Source organism: Sorex fumeus, unplaced genomic scaffold, assembly GCF_029834395.1.
Source record: "Sorex fumeus unplaced genomic scaffold, SorFum_2.1 ptg000014l, whole genome shotgun sequence".
Taxonomy (NCBI): domain Eukaryota; kingdom Metazoa; phylum Chordata; class Mammalia; order Eulipotyphla; family Soricidae; genus Sorex; species Sorex fumeus.
In genome coordinates, this window is record NW_026606071.1 from 20,545,518 (window position 1) to 20,563,618 (window position 18,101).

Genomic DNA, 18,101 nt, shown 5'->3' on the forward strand with positions numbered 1-18,101 from the left:
CCAACAGGGCGGGCATGGACGTCAGCACGTCCATCGTCGTCCACATCCTGGGAGGGAGGGAAAACTAACCAAAGAGCACAGTCCGTCGGGCAACCGCGGAGGCGCTAGGGGCGGGGTGGGTGGGAGTATGGAAGGCGGGGTGGGAAATCCTTGGGAGTCAGGACGACTGCGACTGCGCAGGTATGCGAGGGTGGGGCTTCGGTACAGCCACGCCCCTTTTCTGACCAATCAACTGCCTGACCAATCAGCCGCGTCTGCCCCGAGGCCAGGTAAATGTTTAGAGGCTAGAATGATTAGCCGAGGGGCGTCAGCCCCGCCTCCGGCTCCGCCCCGCCCCGCCGCCCTTCTCGCGCGGCCGCGGGCCCGCCCCCAGCTCCGGCCAGCCTCCTTGGCTGCGGGGTGACTAGGGGCTAGGTCTGGGGAAGCGGGCGAGGGAAGCGAGTTTGACGTCGTCGCGGTCGTGTCTGTGTGACCCTCCGCGTGAGCGCGGCGACTGGGCGGGGGTGGTCGGGCCGCGGGAGCCGCGTGGCAGAAATGGGAGGGCCTTGGGTTCTGGAGGCCGAAAGCGCAGTCGGGGGGCGAGGTTGACCCTGTGGTGGCCGGTCGCTGCGGATCGCCGGCGGGTGAGTCGCCTCGCTCGCGTTTCTCGGTTATTAAAGGGGCGCACTTTCAGTCTGCCCCTCCACCCCTTCTCGGGTGTCCGGGATGCGAGGAGGAAGTGCAAAGATCTCCGACAAGCACTTGGAGGCTTTCCCGGCGTGTTTTCCTCGCCGGTGCACGCTTGCTGTTTCTTTTTCCGGGATGGAGAGGTGGGGAGTCCAGGTGGGCAGGTCGATTTCACGGTGAACACAGTGGAGCCAAACAAACCAGAAATTCCTCACCCTCCCTTCTCGCCCTGCCCTTCAACACTATGACAAACATTCTCGACAACTTTTAAGCAGCAGACTGGAAAATTCTGTCTTAAATCAGCCTGTAGAAAAAGTGCTTTTTCCTTGTAGGAAAGGAAAAAAAATATATATATATATACATATATACACATATATATATATTTGTTAGCAAACACGTATTTCTTTTAAAAAGAATGTGAGATCTTTTGGCTGCTTGTTTGCATTTTTTTTTTTGGTTGTACGTAACCGTGAGTCCGAGAGAATATTGACTTTATATTGTGAAATATTGTTAGATGTGATGTTTTTCCTGAAACACAAAAGTGGCTATGAAATCTAATCACTTTAAGAGCTCACCCGGTTGTTTGTGGGAAGTGAAGTGATAAGTAACTTTCTGATTAAGTCTAGCTTTTTTATATTTATTTTTAGTGTAGCCTTTTTAAAAAAACTAACCCTCGGTATCTTTTTGTCTTTCACAGATTTCCTTCATTGCATCACTACCACTGATGGAGGAGATATTGGAGTAAATGCTGAAACTGGATGGTACAGAGCAGAAGACAGTCCGTTTCACTTTTTCCCCCCCACTGCTTGAACTTTACTGTAACGGCTGAAAAACTTGGAAAATAAAAATGAACTTGCTGTTGTCTTGAACATACTTTTTTTTTTTGGAGGAAATATTAAAGTGCCAGAGTGAAAACCACAATGGCATCCAGAGAGAGACTGTTTGAACTTTGGATGCTTTATTGTACAAAGGTAACTGCTTTCCTTTTTATTTCTAACTTTAAAATACTTTGTTATAAAATTCTGTGAGTGACCATATTATCACTTAGTTATGGCATATTCATATGATGCAAAAATTTAAATGTTATGTTTTCCAGTTTCTGGAGTACAATATTGGCATTCTATTAGAAGCTGTAGGGCGTGGTTTAAGTTTGATCCTTGTCTTCCGTGATCTCTTAATTTAATAAGGCAAATTGTGACCTACGGGAAAGTAATTTTTAATTTTTGTGGTTTTTTTTCTCTCCCACAAGTGGGAGTTGAAGAGTTATTTCTGTGAGAAAGCTTGAAGTATTTTTCTTACAATATTTGAAATTGTACTTAAAAGAAAATTGATTTTATAAAAAGATTATTGTTTTGAGGGAGTTACAGTTAGCACTGTATGGAAATTGTCTTTCTTGAGCCTTACAATAAACTGTGAGATGAGTATTGTAACTATCCCCTTTTTCCTGATGAGAAAACTAAAGCAGAGGTTAAAGGGACAAATGAGTAGCATAGCACAGACTTGGCTCAGTGTGGCCTGATTCCTACAATTACCCATTATGACTCCTTGTGTTGCCATTCAGAAATGTTTTTTATTCTCTATCTTTTTGTGAAGTTGTATGTTAGCTTTGATTTTGGGTTGTTGAGGAAGAGTAGTGCTTAATATGTTTTTCAAGTAAGGTGCTACATGACTTTTTTGATGGTTCGGGGCAAGGATCAGAGAAACAACTCTACTAAAGTTACTTCAGAGCTGTGTGGTCAAGTTCTCAAGGTCTCAGCTTCTGTTTCTTCATTATCCCTTCCTTCTTATAATTTCAGCTTTAACAAATTATCAGTTCAGTTTATAATGTCAAATTTAATGTCTTAAGTTCAAATACAAAATGCTTTTATTTGAGTTTTATTTTATTTGGAATTTCCTTTGACTTCTTGGTTTGGTATTTATGTTTCCTGAAGGACATATACTTTGAAATGTTTGATATGGATTTTTAAAATAGCTTTGAGTGTCAAGTAATTTAATGCCAGAAATGTCTCTTTAAAAATAGACCACTCTTCCAATAAAAAAAGATTCCAATTCTCCAGACACTTTTGAAAATATCAGCACATGTTACCCAAAAATTAAAATGTATGTTAAATTTGAGTACCCAGTATCTTGAAAGTGATCTATTAAAAAGTGCATTACATTTACTAACTTTTCCTCTTTTTAGAATAATAAAGGGTAAGAGGGATTATATTGTCCTCTTAGTTATGTTGTTTTTAGGTCATGTTCATGCTTTATTTATGACAATGTGCTTACTGAAGGTACTATACTTTGGAGTGCACAGAATTTCATTATAAATGATTTTAGTATCACATTACTCTTGGAGATGTGATAAGTAGTGAGAGCTGTTTCTGGTCCATTTTTGAAGTGTTTTAGAGAGAAAGAGGAATTCCATTTTTATGTTTAAGAGTTAAAGCAAACATTTAATAGAAACATTTTTTTCAACTGTTGGAAAAACTTATTTAAAATCATGATTTCATGTTTCACCAGTTTTTGAGTAAGTTACTTGTAAGCTACACATCTGTTTCCTTTTCTGCAAACACCTTGAGTTTAGATAGTTTCCAAACATACATAATGGATTTATACTAATTACCTAATGAGGATGATTACTAAATTCGAGTTCTCTATACTTTCTTTTTGATCTTATTGTTCCTATACTATCATATAGGATTCTAAACTAGTTGGACTTTTTTCTTTCACCTAGCTTTTAAGACTTTTCCCATCTTGCCCCCCACCCCCCTTTTGATAAGTTTTCAAACTACTTCAGGACTCCTGTTGTCATTGTACATCTTTGTGGACTTAACTGGAGGAGAGTTGACCTTCCTCTGTTGTTTAATGACCTTGGGCAAGACTTACCTTTATGGGTAGTAATGTATGTGCATATGTACTTATTTGTACAATGCTTGTCCAATTCACTAAGATTTTTGCTTTGACTTTTGAGGGACAATTTTTTTTTTGGTCTTGATTCCACAGGTTGTCATAAAACTTTTTAGTAATTTTTCTTTAAAAATTTTTATTATGGAAAATTTCAAGTGGGCACACATAGAGAAGAGACTATAAGAAGTGTGTGTGTGTGTGTGTGTGTGTGTGTGTGGCCATACATTGTATCTCCTGACTGGGCTATGATCTTATGGGCTGCTGAGGATTTGAACCTGGGTGGGCCAACACAAGTGTCCTGCTCACTGTACAATCTCTCTCCGGCTCCTGCAATGAACTTTTACTCTTTTGTTAGTGTCACACTGCTTTATAATTTTCAGTTCATGTTCAATGTTGTTTTATCTAAACCCTCCCTAACTTAGCGCTGAAAGTTTTCAAAGCAAATTCTCAGTTGTATGATTTTTATTTTAGCATTATAACAAAAATGATTATAGTGAAGCAAGATAAAGGGATAGGATAACAGAACGAAGGGTATTCCTTTCCAAAGAGATAACATTGAAGCAGAGATATAAAGGAAGGAATTAAGATATGCTAATATGAAAAGAGGGCTGGAGAGAGAGAACACTTGCAAACAGCTGGCCTGGGTTCAATCTCGAGCACTGCATTTGTTTCCCTGAGCACAGCCAGGGGTGATTCCTAAGCACAGAGCCAGACGTAAACCCTGAATACCACTGGATATGTCCTAGAAACCAAAAGATAAAAATTGAATGAGCCAAGAGCCAAGGGGGAGGGAAGCAAATTTTGTATATTAGAAGCAAGTTCATTCTACTGTATGTTGAAAGTTGATCATTTGAGCTCTGCCAGTGCCACGTGGTTCTAAAGGGCTACTTTCTGACCAACTCCATATGATCAAACAAATTAATTGGGGCTGGCCACACCTGAAAGAGTTCAGGGACTTCTGGTATAGTGTCCCAATGCAACATTCAGTGTCAGGGATTGAACACCCTGACTTGTAGCATGCAAAGCATGCTCTTCAGCCCATTGAGTTGTCTCTTTGGTGTCATAGGATCTTTTGAAAACAATTTTTTTATTTGGGGCCACACCCAGTGGTGCTCAAGAGTTTACTTCTGGCCCTGGTCAGGGATTACTCCTGGCAGAACTTGTGGGACCATATGAGGGAGTTTCTGGGCATCCAACCCAGGTAAGCCTCATGCAAGGTAAGTACCCTACCCACTGTATTTATTGCTGTAGCTCTGAAAAGCGTTTTTCTAAGGTCCACTCCCAGAAGAGTGCAGCCCATTGTGCCTGGCAGTCATATGGTATTGAGGATTAAACACAGGGCCTTGAAATGGAAAGCAATATCCCTTGAGCTCTTTCCCAAGCCCAGAAACTTAATGGTCTTATTCACAGTTTCATCTAAATCTATAAAATGAAAGTTCTTAAAAACACGCAATATGGTAATTTCTTAAATCATCAAATACGTGACTAGAATTCAGAATTTACTATTTACTAAATATTCTTATTTTATCAGTGTCTAAACTAGATAAACTCATTATATTTTGTTGAAAATGTCTTTGGTTTTAAGATTCATGGTTTTCTGTTCACTACGTTTTTAAATTCTACTTTTTTGTTGAAAGAATCAAGTTTTATGTTTTGGGTTTTTTGTTTTGTTTCTTTTTGGGCAGTACCTTGCATTGTATCCAGGGTTTATTCCTGCTGTGTGCTCAGAGATCACTCCTAAGCTTGCCCAAGAGTCTGTATGCAGTGCTAGGGCTAAGTTGGATCGGCCATGTGTGAATTAAGCATCTTAGTCCCTGTACTATCTCTCTGGCCTAAAGGAACCAGGTCTTTGCATTAGTTTTTCCCCAGTTTGGTTTGTGTTGCCTGAATTCCCTTGATTTTAATTGTTCTTTATTAGCAAGTCTAGAGACATTATTGAGTCAGATTCTATTTGGTGGAAGAATGCTAATGTAATTAATGAATAGCTTGATTCTTAGTGTTTTGCCTGTACGTCACAATGACCTCATTATAGGTTTGTAAAACTATAATATTCCAATACTTTTAATTTATTAATTAGTACAACACATAGCAACATATAGATATTATTCACATATAGATAAGATGATTTCTGATCACTCAGCTTTATTTTTTTGAAGTTAAATATTTGGAGATTTTTGAAGTATAGGAGGGAAAGATGAGGTTCAGATATTAGGCAACAAATCTTAGAAATACATATATATATATATATATATATATATATTTCGAAGAGCCCGGCAAGCTACCGAGAATATCCCGCCCACACGGGCATAGCCTGCCAAGCTCCCCGTGTCGTATTCGATATGCCAAAAACAGTAACAATACAGGTCTTATTTCCCTTGACCCTGAAAGGGCCTCCAATCGTTGGGAGAGATGAGTAAGGAGAGGCTGCTAAAATCTCAAGCCTGGGAAGAATAGAGATGTTACTGGCACCTGCTCGAGGCAATGGGATGACAGTGATACAGTGATATAGGAGGGAAAGAAAGTGGGAGAGAGTGACTAGTTTTGTGCTCAAGAGAGAACCCGGGCTTCTCCAAGGAACGAGAGAGCCCCTACATACATCCCAGAATTAGATATGAAAGCATGAAGGTACACATCTCAAGAGGGGAGATGGGTGCGACACATGTACTCAGGCACCACGTGTGCTCAGCTACATGGGCACAAGCAGCACATGGGCTTGGGCAGCATATGCACTCAGATTTTCTGAGAAACTTTTACCAGTGTATAAGATGGCTATTCCAATTAGTAGGCTGAAACTAATCTTCTGAAACTATCTTTTATGTTTTGTATGGATCATACTTTGGATCATGCTCAGCAGTGCTCAGTACTTTGTTATTTCTTTTATTTTTGATTGAATCACTGTGAGATCCATAGTTACAAACTTGTTCATGATTGGGTTTTTCAGTCAGACAATGTTCCAACACTGCCCCCCCTCCCCCAATTTACCAGGATATAGCACTTTCCTGGCAAGAGACTGACTTGGGTTTGATCCCCGGTACCCCATGTGGTCCTCTAAGTCTGCCAGAAGTGATTCCTGAGTGCAGAGCCAGGGGTAAGCCCTGAGCATCAACAGGTATGGCCCCCAAACAAAACAAAACAAGATAAAAAGTTACCCAAAAGCGTGACTGTATGAAATGTGGTAGTATTAGTTGAAATTTGTAGTTCATTTTTTGTTATAAATTCCTTTTTTTGGAGGGGGACCTGTGTCTGTTTAGGATTGGATAAACACTGAAAAATTCTGTCAAGCTAAAGAATCTACTGCCAAGATTAGGTTTCTGACCTTGTGACCTAAAAACAGGTTACTCGTATTCATTATTTTTCAATTTTCTCATAGGTAATGAATATGTAAGCATATATTAATTAGTTTGGAGGTTCTAGCAGGACCTGGAGGGCTTTTAGGAGGGCTGGAGCGATAGCACAGCGGGTAGGGCGTTTGCCTTGCACGCAGCCAACATAGCCGACCCGAGTTCGATTCCTCCGCCCCTCTCGGAGAGCCCGGCAAGCTACTGAGAGTATCTCGCCCACACGGCAGGGCCTGGCAAGCTCCCCGTGACGTATTCGATATGCCAAACACAGTAACAACAAGTCTCATGATGGAGACGTTACTGGGCCCGCTTGAGCAAATTGATGAACAACGGGAGGGCCTTTACTTTACTTTACTTTTATATTAATTAGTAATTTAAGAATACTATGAGTTTGAGAATGTATTTACCAAGATCACTTTTATTTTGTATTTACATTGATAATAAAGGGCAGTATATGTAAGTAGTGATGAAACTGTCAATAATGCTGAAATGAATCTGTAGGGTTTTTTTTTTCACTTTTTTGCCTTGCTTAATTGTCTTTATTATTGAGGGTTTTTTTTTTTAAATCCAAGTTTGTTTTGGACCTTGGTGATGCTCCATTTCCTGTGGTTGCCCTTTGTCCTTCTAAATCTGGAATATGACTGAAATAGATAGTTTTGCAGTGAGCTCAGAGTAAACTTCCTTTTTAGAATAAAAATTTTGCGCCTAAAGAAAATAAAGTTTAGAGATGCTTTATTCAGATAAAAGGCACATACCTCTTTTTATACATAGACCTAGAGAAAATGGAATTAACAAATATTTTATTTATTTATTTGTTTGTTTTGGTTTTTGGCATATACCCAGCAATGCTCAGGCTACTCCTGGTTCTGCAGTCAGGCATGACTCCTGTTGTTTTTTCTGAGGACCATATGGGATGCCAGGTATCAAACTGGGGTTGGCCATGAGCAAGGCAAATGTCCTACCCACTGTACTGTCTCTGGCTCCAACAAATACTCTTTGTTTACTTGTTCACTTTTGGTTTTAATTCTAACTGAAGCTTTTAGTAAAATGCACCAGTACATATCTGCCCTTATAATCCACATTTAATAAGTCTGGTTTGTGTGAAATGTAGAAATAATTCTTAACTTCCTTTGGCTTAATAATGTTTTGTGGGGCTGGAGTGATAGCACAGCAGGTAGGACGTTTGCCTGGCACGTGGCCGACCCAGGTTTGGTTCCCAACATCCCATATGGTTCGCTGAGCACCACCAGGAGTAATTTCTGAGTGCATGAGCCAGGAATAACCCCAGTGCATCGTCGGCTGTGACCCAAAAAGCATAAAATAATGATGATGATGATGATGTTTTGAGCTGGAGTGATAGCACAGGGGTAGGGCATTTGCCTTCCGTGCAGCAGACCCGGCCAAGCTGGGTTTGATTCCTGTGCCCCTCTCGGAGAGCCCAGCAAGCTATCGAGAGTATCTCACCCGCGTGGCAGAGCCTGGCCTGCCTTGACAGGTAGCCTAGTCAAGCTACCTGTGACTATTCGATATGCCAAACACACTAACAACAAGTCTCGCAATGGAGATGTTACTGGGCCCGCTCAAGCAAATCAATGAACAATGGGAGGACAACAGGTTGTTGTTGTTGATGATGGTTTGTTTGCAAAGAAAATAGGTTTTGATTTTTAAGAAAAAAAAAACCCCAAATAATTGGCATCTTAATACTAGAGTAGCAGTAATTACCCGATTATGTTTTGACAAATTAGATCTGAAAGCATGAAAGTGGGTGGTGTTGGTGGTGGGGGCAGGGGAAAGGGACTCCTGGTACTTGGAGGCCACCAGAGCCCTAATCATACCAGAACCAAACCAGGGCTCTGCATATGCTAAGCTTGTGTTCTACCACTTAATGAATATCCCTGGCTTCAAGAAATAAATGTTTTATGGAAGCAACCATTATGAAGGGAATAATACCTTTTTAGTATTAGTCTTTTAACTTAAAGCTCTTCTGGTACACTCCTTAAATGTTGACATAAAAATTCCTACTATTTATTATTATTTTCTTTTAAGTATCAAAATTTAAATTTCTTAAGTGAAAGGTAGAATTGGTAATAGCAGTTCAAACTGTCCATGGGAAACATGAAAAAAAAAGTCTAAAGTAATTTTTAGGGTTTTTTTTTGTATTTGAAAATTGATGCTTGGGTATTCCTTTACCAATTAGCTAGTACAAATTCACTAGGTTTTCAGATAAACATATGAGTTTGCATTGCCTGTAGAACATAATGATAGAGATGTACTCCCACATAATGGCTCTGGTGTTCAGAAGGGAGGTCTGTGCTGGAAATACAGATTTGTTGACAGTGAAGATTACATGAGAGTAAGAGGAGAAAAACAAGGGTTGCAAGAAAAACATTATCATTAAAGAATAATACCAAAAAAAGAAGAAGAAGAAGAAGAAAGAATCCAGAATAGTGTTTTGCAAAGTGATACTACCTTTTGGAGTATTGGAAAGATCTTAGAAGGTACTTAGTATAATTTGGGGGTTGACTGTTCTCTCACCCTTTTTTTGAGTGGGGGTTACACACGGTGGTGCTCAGGCTTTGCCCCTGGCTCTGTGCTTAGAGCACTATAGGGTGCATAGGGATTGAACAACAGGCCAGCCACATGAAGGAAAGTGCCCTACCCACTATACAGTTTTTCTGGTCTCCCTGCTGTTTGTTCTCTTAAAGAAGGTGGATTTGTAGGGGGACTTTGAGTGATTTAATTTTCCCCAGTGGGGCCAGAGGTGAAATATCTTTGAGAACCCCTGGTAACGGAAGATAGTTTGTAAGTATTTTGAGTGGGAAGAGAAACAGAAGTAAGTAGTCGCCTTAGAAAATAAAAGGATAAAGGGAGTCATCAGTATTGTTAAATTCAGCATGGCTGTGAAGAAAAGCATTTTGGAACAAGTAATTGATTATGACTTCATCCGAGGACCTGCTTTTCCAACTAGAGTCAGTTTCCCACCTAGATTTTTAGTCCTAAATGTAATAAATAAGCAAATTTCATAAAGTTATTAGAATTACTGGTTGAATTATTGTACTTATTCAAGGTTTAAAAGAATGAACAGTAGTTTAACAGTCACAGCGTATGTTCCAGGTTAGCATAAAGGATGAATAAGACAAACTGGTATTTATATAGATTTTCGTTTGGGTATAAAGAATACCAGGTTGCTTGCCTTCTGAAAATCACTTAATTCTCAATAAAATTTAGGAAACATCGGGCTGGAGTGATAGAACAGAGGGTAGGGTATTTGCCTTGCACGCGACTGACCCGGGTTCGATTCCTAGCATCCCATATGGTCCCCCAGGCACCGCCAGGGGTAATTCTTGAGTGCATGAGCCAGGAGTAACCCATGTGAATTGCCGAGTGTGACCCAAAACGCAAAAAAAATATTTAGGAAACATTTTTTTTTTAATTAGTGAAACATCATGAGGTACAGGTGTAGATTTACAATTTTTTGTGCTTGGGTTTTGATTATACAATGATCAAATACCCATCCCTCCACCAGTGCCCATTTTCCACCACCATGGATAATATCCCTCCCACCCCCATCGCCCCCATCCCCCCCTGCCTCTGTGGCAGGTCGATCCCTTGTGTTCTCTCTCTCCTTTTGGGTATTGTGGTCTGCAAAAGAGGCTTTGAGTGGCAAACATGTTCAGTCCATAGTCTACTTTCGACATGCATCTCCCCTCCTGGGAGGATCCTCCAAACACCCTTTATTTGGTGCTCTCTTATCTATCTGAGCTGCCCTTTCCCCTAGAATGCTCGGCTGGCCTCTAAGCTATGGAGTAATCCTCCTGGTGCTGATCTCAGCTATTCTTGGGTATTAATCTCATAATTTGTTACTTTATATTCCCCAGATGAATGCAATCTTTCTATGTCTATCCCTCTCTTTCTGACTCATTTCGTTTAGCATGATACTTTCCATGTTGTATCACTTGTATGTAAATTTCATGACTTCATCTTTTCTAAGAGCTACATAGTACTCCATTGTGTAGATGTACCAAAGTTTCTTTAACCAGTCATTTGTTCTTGGGCATTCAGGTTTCTTCCAGTTTCTGGCTATTGTAAAGAGTGCTGCAATGAACAAACAAGTGCAGATGTCACTTCGACTATACATTTTTGCCTCTCTGGGATATATTCCCAGGAGTGGTATTGCTGGGTCAAATGGGAGCTCAATTTCTAATTTTTTGAGAATCGTCCATACTGTTTTCCAGAAGGGCTGAACCAGTTGACATTTAGGAAACATCTTAATAGCATTGGAAAATGAGCAAGGTAGCAAAAACATTCCTTATGAGGTTAACTGCAGGTGGAGGCAGAATATAAGGAGATTGGAGAATATATGAAGGGAGAATAGTAACCACTTGGTAAGCTTGAATTTTTGTTTTCATGTTCTTGTAGATAGATAGAAACTACAGCCAAGGAACCACCCAGAATAAGTCTAATGGATTTTCCCTAATAAGCCCTGAAAGCAAACACTTTACGGTAATGACAAACTAGATGCAAACCCATCTTATTCTCCCAGTCTTATTGTTAAAATACCTTTTTTAAGAATAGAGAAGTAGGGCTGGAGCAATAGCACAGCCGGTAGGGCGTTTGCCTTGCACGTGGTTGACCCGGGTTCGATTCCCAGCATCCCATATGGTCTCCTGAACACTGCCAGAGGTAATTGCTGAGCGCAGAGCCAGGAGTAACCCCTGTGCATTGCCGGGTGTGACCCAAAAAGCACTGTAGCACTGTAGCACTGTCCTGTTGTTCATCGATTTGCTCAATTTGCTCGAGTGGGCCCAGTAACATTGTGAGACTTGTTACTGTGTTTGGCATATGGAATACACCATGGGGAGCTTGCCAGGCTTTGCTGTGGGCGAGATACTCTCGGTAGTTGCTGGGCTCTCCAAGAGGGGCAGAGGAATCGAACCTGGGCCAACTGGATAGGCTGTGTGCAAGGCAAACGCCTTACCCACTGTGCTAATGCTCCAGCCCTAAAAAGCAAAAAAAAAAAAAAAAGAATAGAGAAGTAAGATGTCCCTGAGAATTTGTTATCACAAGATGATTCTTTCATGAATTTATAAATCAAATTCACCTTTCATTCTAGGAAAGAAACTATAAACGCCCTAGGTAAGTCCTTTGATTATACTTGTTGGTTAAAACCAACAGAAGTCCCTTTGACAAAAGAAACTCCTTGTAGATATCAAGTATTTCTTTAAATTTTGTGGCTTTTAGTATCTTAATTCATTATGTATGAATTAGCCATACCAGACTTATATTGTTTTGCAGTCTCTTTCATCTTACCTGATGTGGCAGTTTCTCTCTCTTTCTCTTTTTTTTTGCATTGATTGGAATATATATGTTAGATAATTCTTTTGTTTTTGTTTCAGTTTTTATGTTTCTTAGGATATCTCATTCTCAAGTTTATAGAGCACTTGTTTTACAAAACCCATAAAGTTGTGATTATTTCTGTAGTTATGATACTGTCATATTTTCTATAGTTATGATATCATTATTATCAAATTCTGTTATTATGTCTCCTGTGTATATAATATAGTTTCATTGCCTAATCAGAGGATAATTTCTTGTTTCTTTTTCTTTTGGTTTCTGTGTCACACCCAGCTGTACTCAGGACTTATTCCTGGTTCTACGCTCGGGTAGGGTTTGGGGGACCCTGTGTGGTACTGGGAATTGAGCCTGGGTTGGCCGCATGCAAGGCATGTGCCTTCCTTGCTGTATGATATCTTCAACCTCTCCTAGTATAATTTATTGAAGATATTTTAAACAATGAATAAATTAAACATGTATATCATTGTGCATATCAATACAGTGATGGTACATTAATGGAATGTGTTTCACAGATTTACATATGCAGTGTCAAGTATACCTGAATAGCAGCCTTTTGGAGAGCAATCAGAAGATGAGTTGATTTCATAAGAGCCAAAATGTAAAACCAAAAAAATTTGAATTGTTCCAGAGAGATAGTACAGTAAGGAGGATGCATGCCTTGCACAAGGCCAATCCAGTTTCAAGCCCCAGTACCTTGTGGTTCCCCAAGATCCAACAGGAATCCCTGAACACAGACATGTCTGAAAAATTGGGAGATTCTTTTTAAGCCAGAAATATTTATAGTTATTTTGAGTTTAAAAAAATATTATCTAGAAATAGAAAAGACTCCAAATGTGGTATTTACAAACCAATACATTGTGTTAACATTAATTTCTTTCACTGAAAACAGAGAATTACTAGATTGTAATTCTTTCAGAATATATCAGAATATAGATAGAAATTCATTGAGATGGGTGATATGGAAAGAAAGTTTAGAGATATGCCAGATAGTGTGAATTTTTTTGGCTTTTTTTTTTGGGGGGGGGTCACACCTGATAATGCACAGGGGTTACTCCTGGTTCATACACTCAAGAATTACTCCTGGTGGTGATCAGAGGACCATATGGAATGCTGGGAATCGAACCTGGGTTGGTGGCATATAGGGCAAATGCCCTAAATGCTGTGCTATCGCTATAGCTCCAAGAATGACAGAGATCTTGAAAGTTGCTAGAATCAAATAACTTCACGGGCATGACTGATTAATCAAAAATTTTTTTCAGTGATAATGATGGAAAGATAGTAGGTTGACATGTTTTTTTCTCTAAGTGACTTGAATTCTAAAAACTGAGATGTTGTTTCAAGCTCATTAATTGAATAAATCTATTCTTGCAAAAAACAGATTAATAATTTACCATCCATTTCAAGAAGACAGCACACTCCCAAAGAAAGTGAAAAAATATTAGAAGACTTTTTAAATATTAAATTTAGGGGCTGAACCGATAGTACAGCAGGTAGGGTGTTTAGAGCTCACTTGGGTTCAATCCCCAGCACCCAAGATGGTCCCCCAAGAACCACCAGGAGTAATTTCGTTATGTAGAGCCAAAAGTAACTGCTGAGCATCACCAAGTGTGCCCCCTCCAAAAAAAAGAAATGTTAAATATAAGAAGAGTTGATACATATTGAGAACCATGTTTAGTAAGTAGCCCATTATACAGTGGTTTCAACTTGGAATGAATAGCACAAACACAGTCTTTACTGGACATAATATAATTAAGAATATTAAAGAAGGATTGAGTGATTTTTTTTGCTCTTTCACAAATCTGTTTTTTTAAAAAATTGAATCACTTTAATAGTGATTCGATTTAAAATTTGTGAGATAGACCCTTACAAAGCTGTTTATGATTGGATTTCAGTCCTCCAACAGTATTCCAACACCCATCCTTCCACCAGTGTACATTTCCCAGCACCACTGTCCTCAGGTTCCTTTCCATCACCACCCAACCCCACCTCTTGCCCCCTTGCCTGCCTCTATTGCAGGCGCTTTTCTTCTCTTTCTCTCTCTCTCTTTCTCTCTCTCTCTCTCTCTCTCTCTCTCTCTCTCTCTCTCTCTCTCTCTCTCTCCCTCCATCCTCTTCTCCCATTGGGCATTGTGGTTTGCAATATTGATACAGAAAGGCAGAAAGGTTATCAAGAATATCCCTTTACCTTCTTTTAACGCCCAGATCTTGTCCAATGTGATCTTTCCCAGATATTATTGTCATTCTGGTCTCTTCTCTCTTACCTACGTTGACCAGTTAGTTCTCCTAGCCCTTTTTTTCCCCTTGCCATGGATAATACTCTCCTACTATATATTTTTATATACCACCAATGAATGCAGTCTTTCTATATCTATCCCTCTTCTTCTGACTCATTTCACTCAGCATGGTACTCTGCATGTCCATTCATTTATAGTCAAATTTCATGACTTCCTTATTCCTAACAGCTGCATAGTATTCCATTGTGTAGATGTGCCATCATTTCTTTATCCATTTGTCTGTTCTTGGATACTCAGGTTATTTCCAGATTCTGGCTATTGGGAATAGTTTCACAAATCTTTCTGATAGTCATAGTTGTATCACAAATCATAATGTTTGTTGCAAAAATTGCTCATAATGAAATAGTGCATTAGGAAATGATCATTATTCTCAAGCATTTCATTAAACACACACATACACAGAGTCATACATGAACAAAATGTGCCTTTAAAAAGCCACATAATTACCTTGTGTAGAATCTTTTGCCACTTGTTTTCTCTGTCTTGTTGTCTCTCTCTCTCTCCCCCTCTCCCTCCCTCCCTCCCTTCCCTGTCTCTCCTCTCCTCTATTATTTGAAATAAAGTTATTTTACTTTTGATAAAAATGTTGAACCTAAATATGATAATCTCTAGATATAATAATTGAGAACTTCTTTTTGTTTATTTGTTTTGGTTACACCTGGCAGTGTTCAGGGTAGGAATTACTCCTGGCAGTACTTGGGGGACCATATACTGTGCTGGGTGTCAAACCAGAATCAGCCACGTGTAAAACAGACCCCCAAAACAGACTACCTGTTGTAGTATCTATCTGGCCCTTAATTCAGACCTTCTTTTTTTTTTTTTTATGATGTTATTTATTATAGTCTCCCGAAGCTACTCTAAGTTCTTTTTATTTATTTATTTTTATTAGTGAGACACCATGAGGTACAGTTGTAGACTTCCAAATTTTGTGCGTGGGTTTCAATTATACAATGATCAAATGCCCATCCCTCCACCAGTGCCCATTTCACCAAATTCAGACCTTCTTAAGCTTTATATTCTCATAACTTATATTTTTATTGAACCAGCATAAGATACAGTTACAAAGCTTTCATGATTGAGTTTCAGTCATACAGTGATCACCCATCTGTCAACCAGTGTACATTTTCCACCACCAATATCCCCACCAATATTCCCGTCACTTCCACCCCACCCCACCCCCTGCCTCTATGGCAGACAATTTCCTTATTCGCATGTTAGGAATTTTTACGTGGGCCCAGGCATATAAGATAGCTAACAAATGAAAACTTTACTGATAGTCATAAAGAAATTTTACTTTAAAGTTAATTGAAAATACTTATGGGATCATGACTCACCATATATAAAAGGGTAGTATTAGTTCAAAGGAAATGCACAGAAGCTAGGAGTATTTTAAGTGATAGAAGGATATGCCCTCAGAAAAATCCTTGTTTGAGAAGTACTACATCATATCACACATGACTCAGTGTTTTCAACAATTAGGGTTGAAAAGTTGTAATGTAATAGAATCCTGTCAGTTTACAGAAGACATATCTACAGTTGCGAATTCATAGACTTTATTCAGATCTCAAGCTTATCAAATAATTAAAGGCATGAATCAGGAAAATTTGAATGCTTATACTAGGAAACTGAAGGTATTTTGGTATGTTTGCTTTATTTGGGGGCCACATTTAGAGGTGCTCAGGGCCTGCTCCTGGCTCTGTACTCAGTGATTACTCCTGGTGAGCTTGGGGGCTCATACTAGATTCTGGGATCAAACCTTGTTCAACCACTTGCAAGGCAAATGCCCTACTTGCTGCTATATCACTCAAACCCCCTGGACTGTAAATTCTTAAAGGTGTAATAATATGGTCAGATTTTACAAAGATATTTTAGAGGTATATATTCTGAGATGAAATAATCTGTATTTGCTTCACAATAATTCAGTCAATGGTCTCATATACACACAGTATGAGGAAAGCTGTATGATGAACGCAAACTGGCCATGCATGTTTTGATAGTGATTGGAGCTGTGTTACTTATTCCATTCTCTACTTTTATGTGGTTGAAATTTTGTTGAATAAACTACCTTTAGAAATTATAGAAATGAATTAAATGATAAACATAAAGGATTAACCATATGAAAGGAGAATCTTTTAGAAAACTAATAGTTAAATTGGGAAGATAAAATTTGTGATTATGTTTTTCTTAAATTTCATATTATATCCATCATTTCCATTGCTATTCAGAAAACTGATTCTGTTTTAAGGATAGTGTTTATATAAAATCTCATTTGGCTGTTCTTACCTAGTGCTACTCAGATTTTACAATCGTAGTTTCCTTTTTAATTTTCATCCAAGTGAACAGTGCTCCTAAGTACTTTTTAGGAAATACTTTTTTTTAAAATATCCTATGTACCTCTTACACCTTTAAATATAATCATGCTAGTTTTTCTGTCTGCAATGCCTCTTACCCCATTTCTCCATGACAGTATCTGCATATGACTGGTGAAAATATTTCAGTGATTTACCTTCAACCTTGGCACAGTCAGTTTCTCTTGTCTATGTACACATACTTTTTATAGCTATTAACGTGCTGTTTTCATTTGTTTTTCTCCCCTCCACTGGACATTGAGCATTTTGAGGACAAGATTATGTTTTGCTTTTTTTCATGTAAAGAGCCTAGAATATGGTTGATATGTGGTGTTGGTTTGTGGTTCACAGGTACTTATGACCTTATGAGATAAGGGTTTATTTTTTTTGGTGAGTCAGACCTGCTGGAACTTAGAGCTTACTCCTGGCTCAGTGCTCAGGGATCATTCCTGGTAAGCCTTGGGGGATCCAGATGGAGTTTGAGGGAGTGACTCTGGGTCAGCTGCATACGAAGCAAGCACCTGACTGCTATACTCTCCAGTTCCATGACAAAATTTTTGAAGTAACTAGAGTCTATCAAAGTAAAGCAAAACTGAGGGAACCAGAGCCATAGTACAGTAGGTAGGGAGTTTTGTCTTGCACATGGTCGACCTGGGTTTGATCCCTGGTACCTCATATGGTCCCCTGAGCCTGTCACTAGTGGTCCCTGAACATAGCCAGGAATGAGCCCTGAGCACTGGTGGGTGTATCCCCAAAACAGGCAAAAAAAAAAAAAAGAAAAAGATTTGACCTGAAAAACTATTTTATATTATTTTTAGGGGTAGAATTTAACTTTTTTGGGTAAAATGTTAGAAAATATGTATTTCGAAGTTCATTTGTTATATGTATATATACATATATATGCATACATAACTAACTTAAATCAACTTCTAAAAATAAACCTTGAAGGTGCCCAAGATATATATCTAAAAGTTTATAGTTTTGCAAGTTGAAGGAACAATTAAAATATTGAATAGAGCAACAAAGATGCTGCACTGTTTTTGTTTGCTTATTTGTTTTGGGGTCACACCCAGCAGTACTCAGAGTTTACTCCTGTCTCTGTACTCAGGGATCAGTACTCGTGAGCTTGGGTGACCATATGGGATTCTGGGGATTGAACCTGGATCATCTGCATGCAAGGCAGGCACCTACCCAACTATACTGCTG

General features: G+C 39.1%; 1 protein-coding gene across 5 annotated transcripts in view; it reads left to right on the forward strand.

Moving 5' to 3' along the window:
- The first annotated feature begins 412 nt into the window (after positions 1-412).
- Positions 413-18,101, forward strand: part of NBEAL1 (neurobeachin like 1) — a 174,807-nt gene continuing 157,118 nt past the window's right edge. For 4 of the 5 annotated variants that reach the window (XM_056111674.1, XM_056111676.1, XM_056111677.1 and 1 more), the window contains exons 1-2: positions 413-623; positions 1,364-1,637. In XM_056111674.1, the coding sequence (XP_055967649.1) occupies positions 1,587-1,637 (51 nt within the window). In that variant the 5' untranslated portion in view covers positions 413-623; positions 1,364-1,586. Of the gene's footprint in view, positions 624-1,128; positions 1,271-1,363; positions 1,638-18,101 lie in introns of those variants that run through there. The other variant, XM_056111675.1, reaches the window with a different exon arrangement.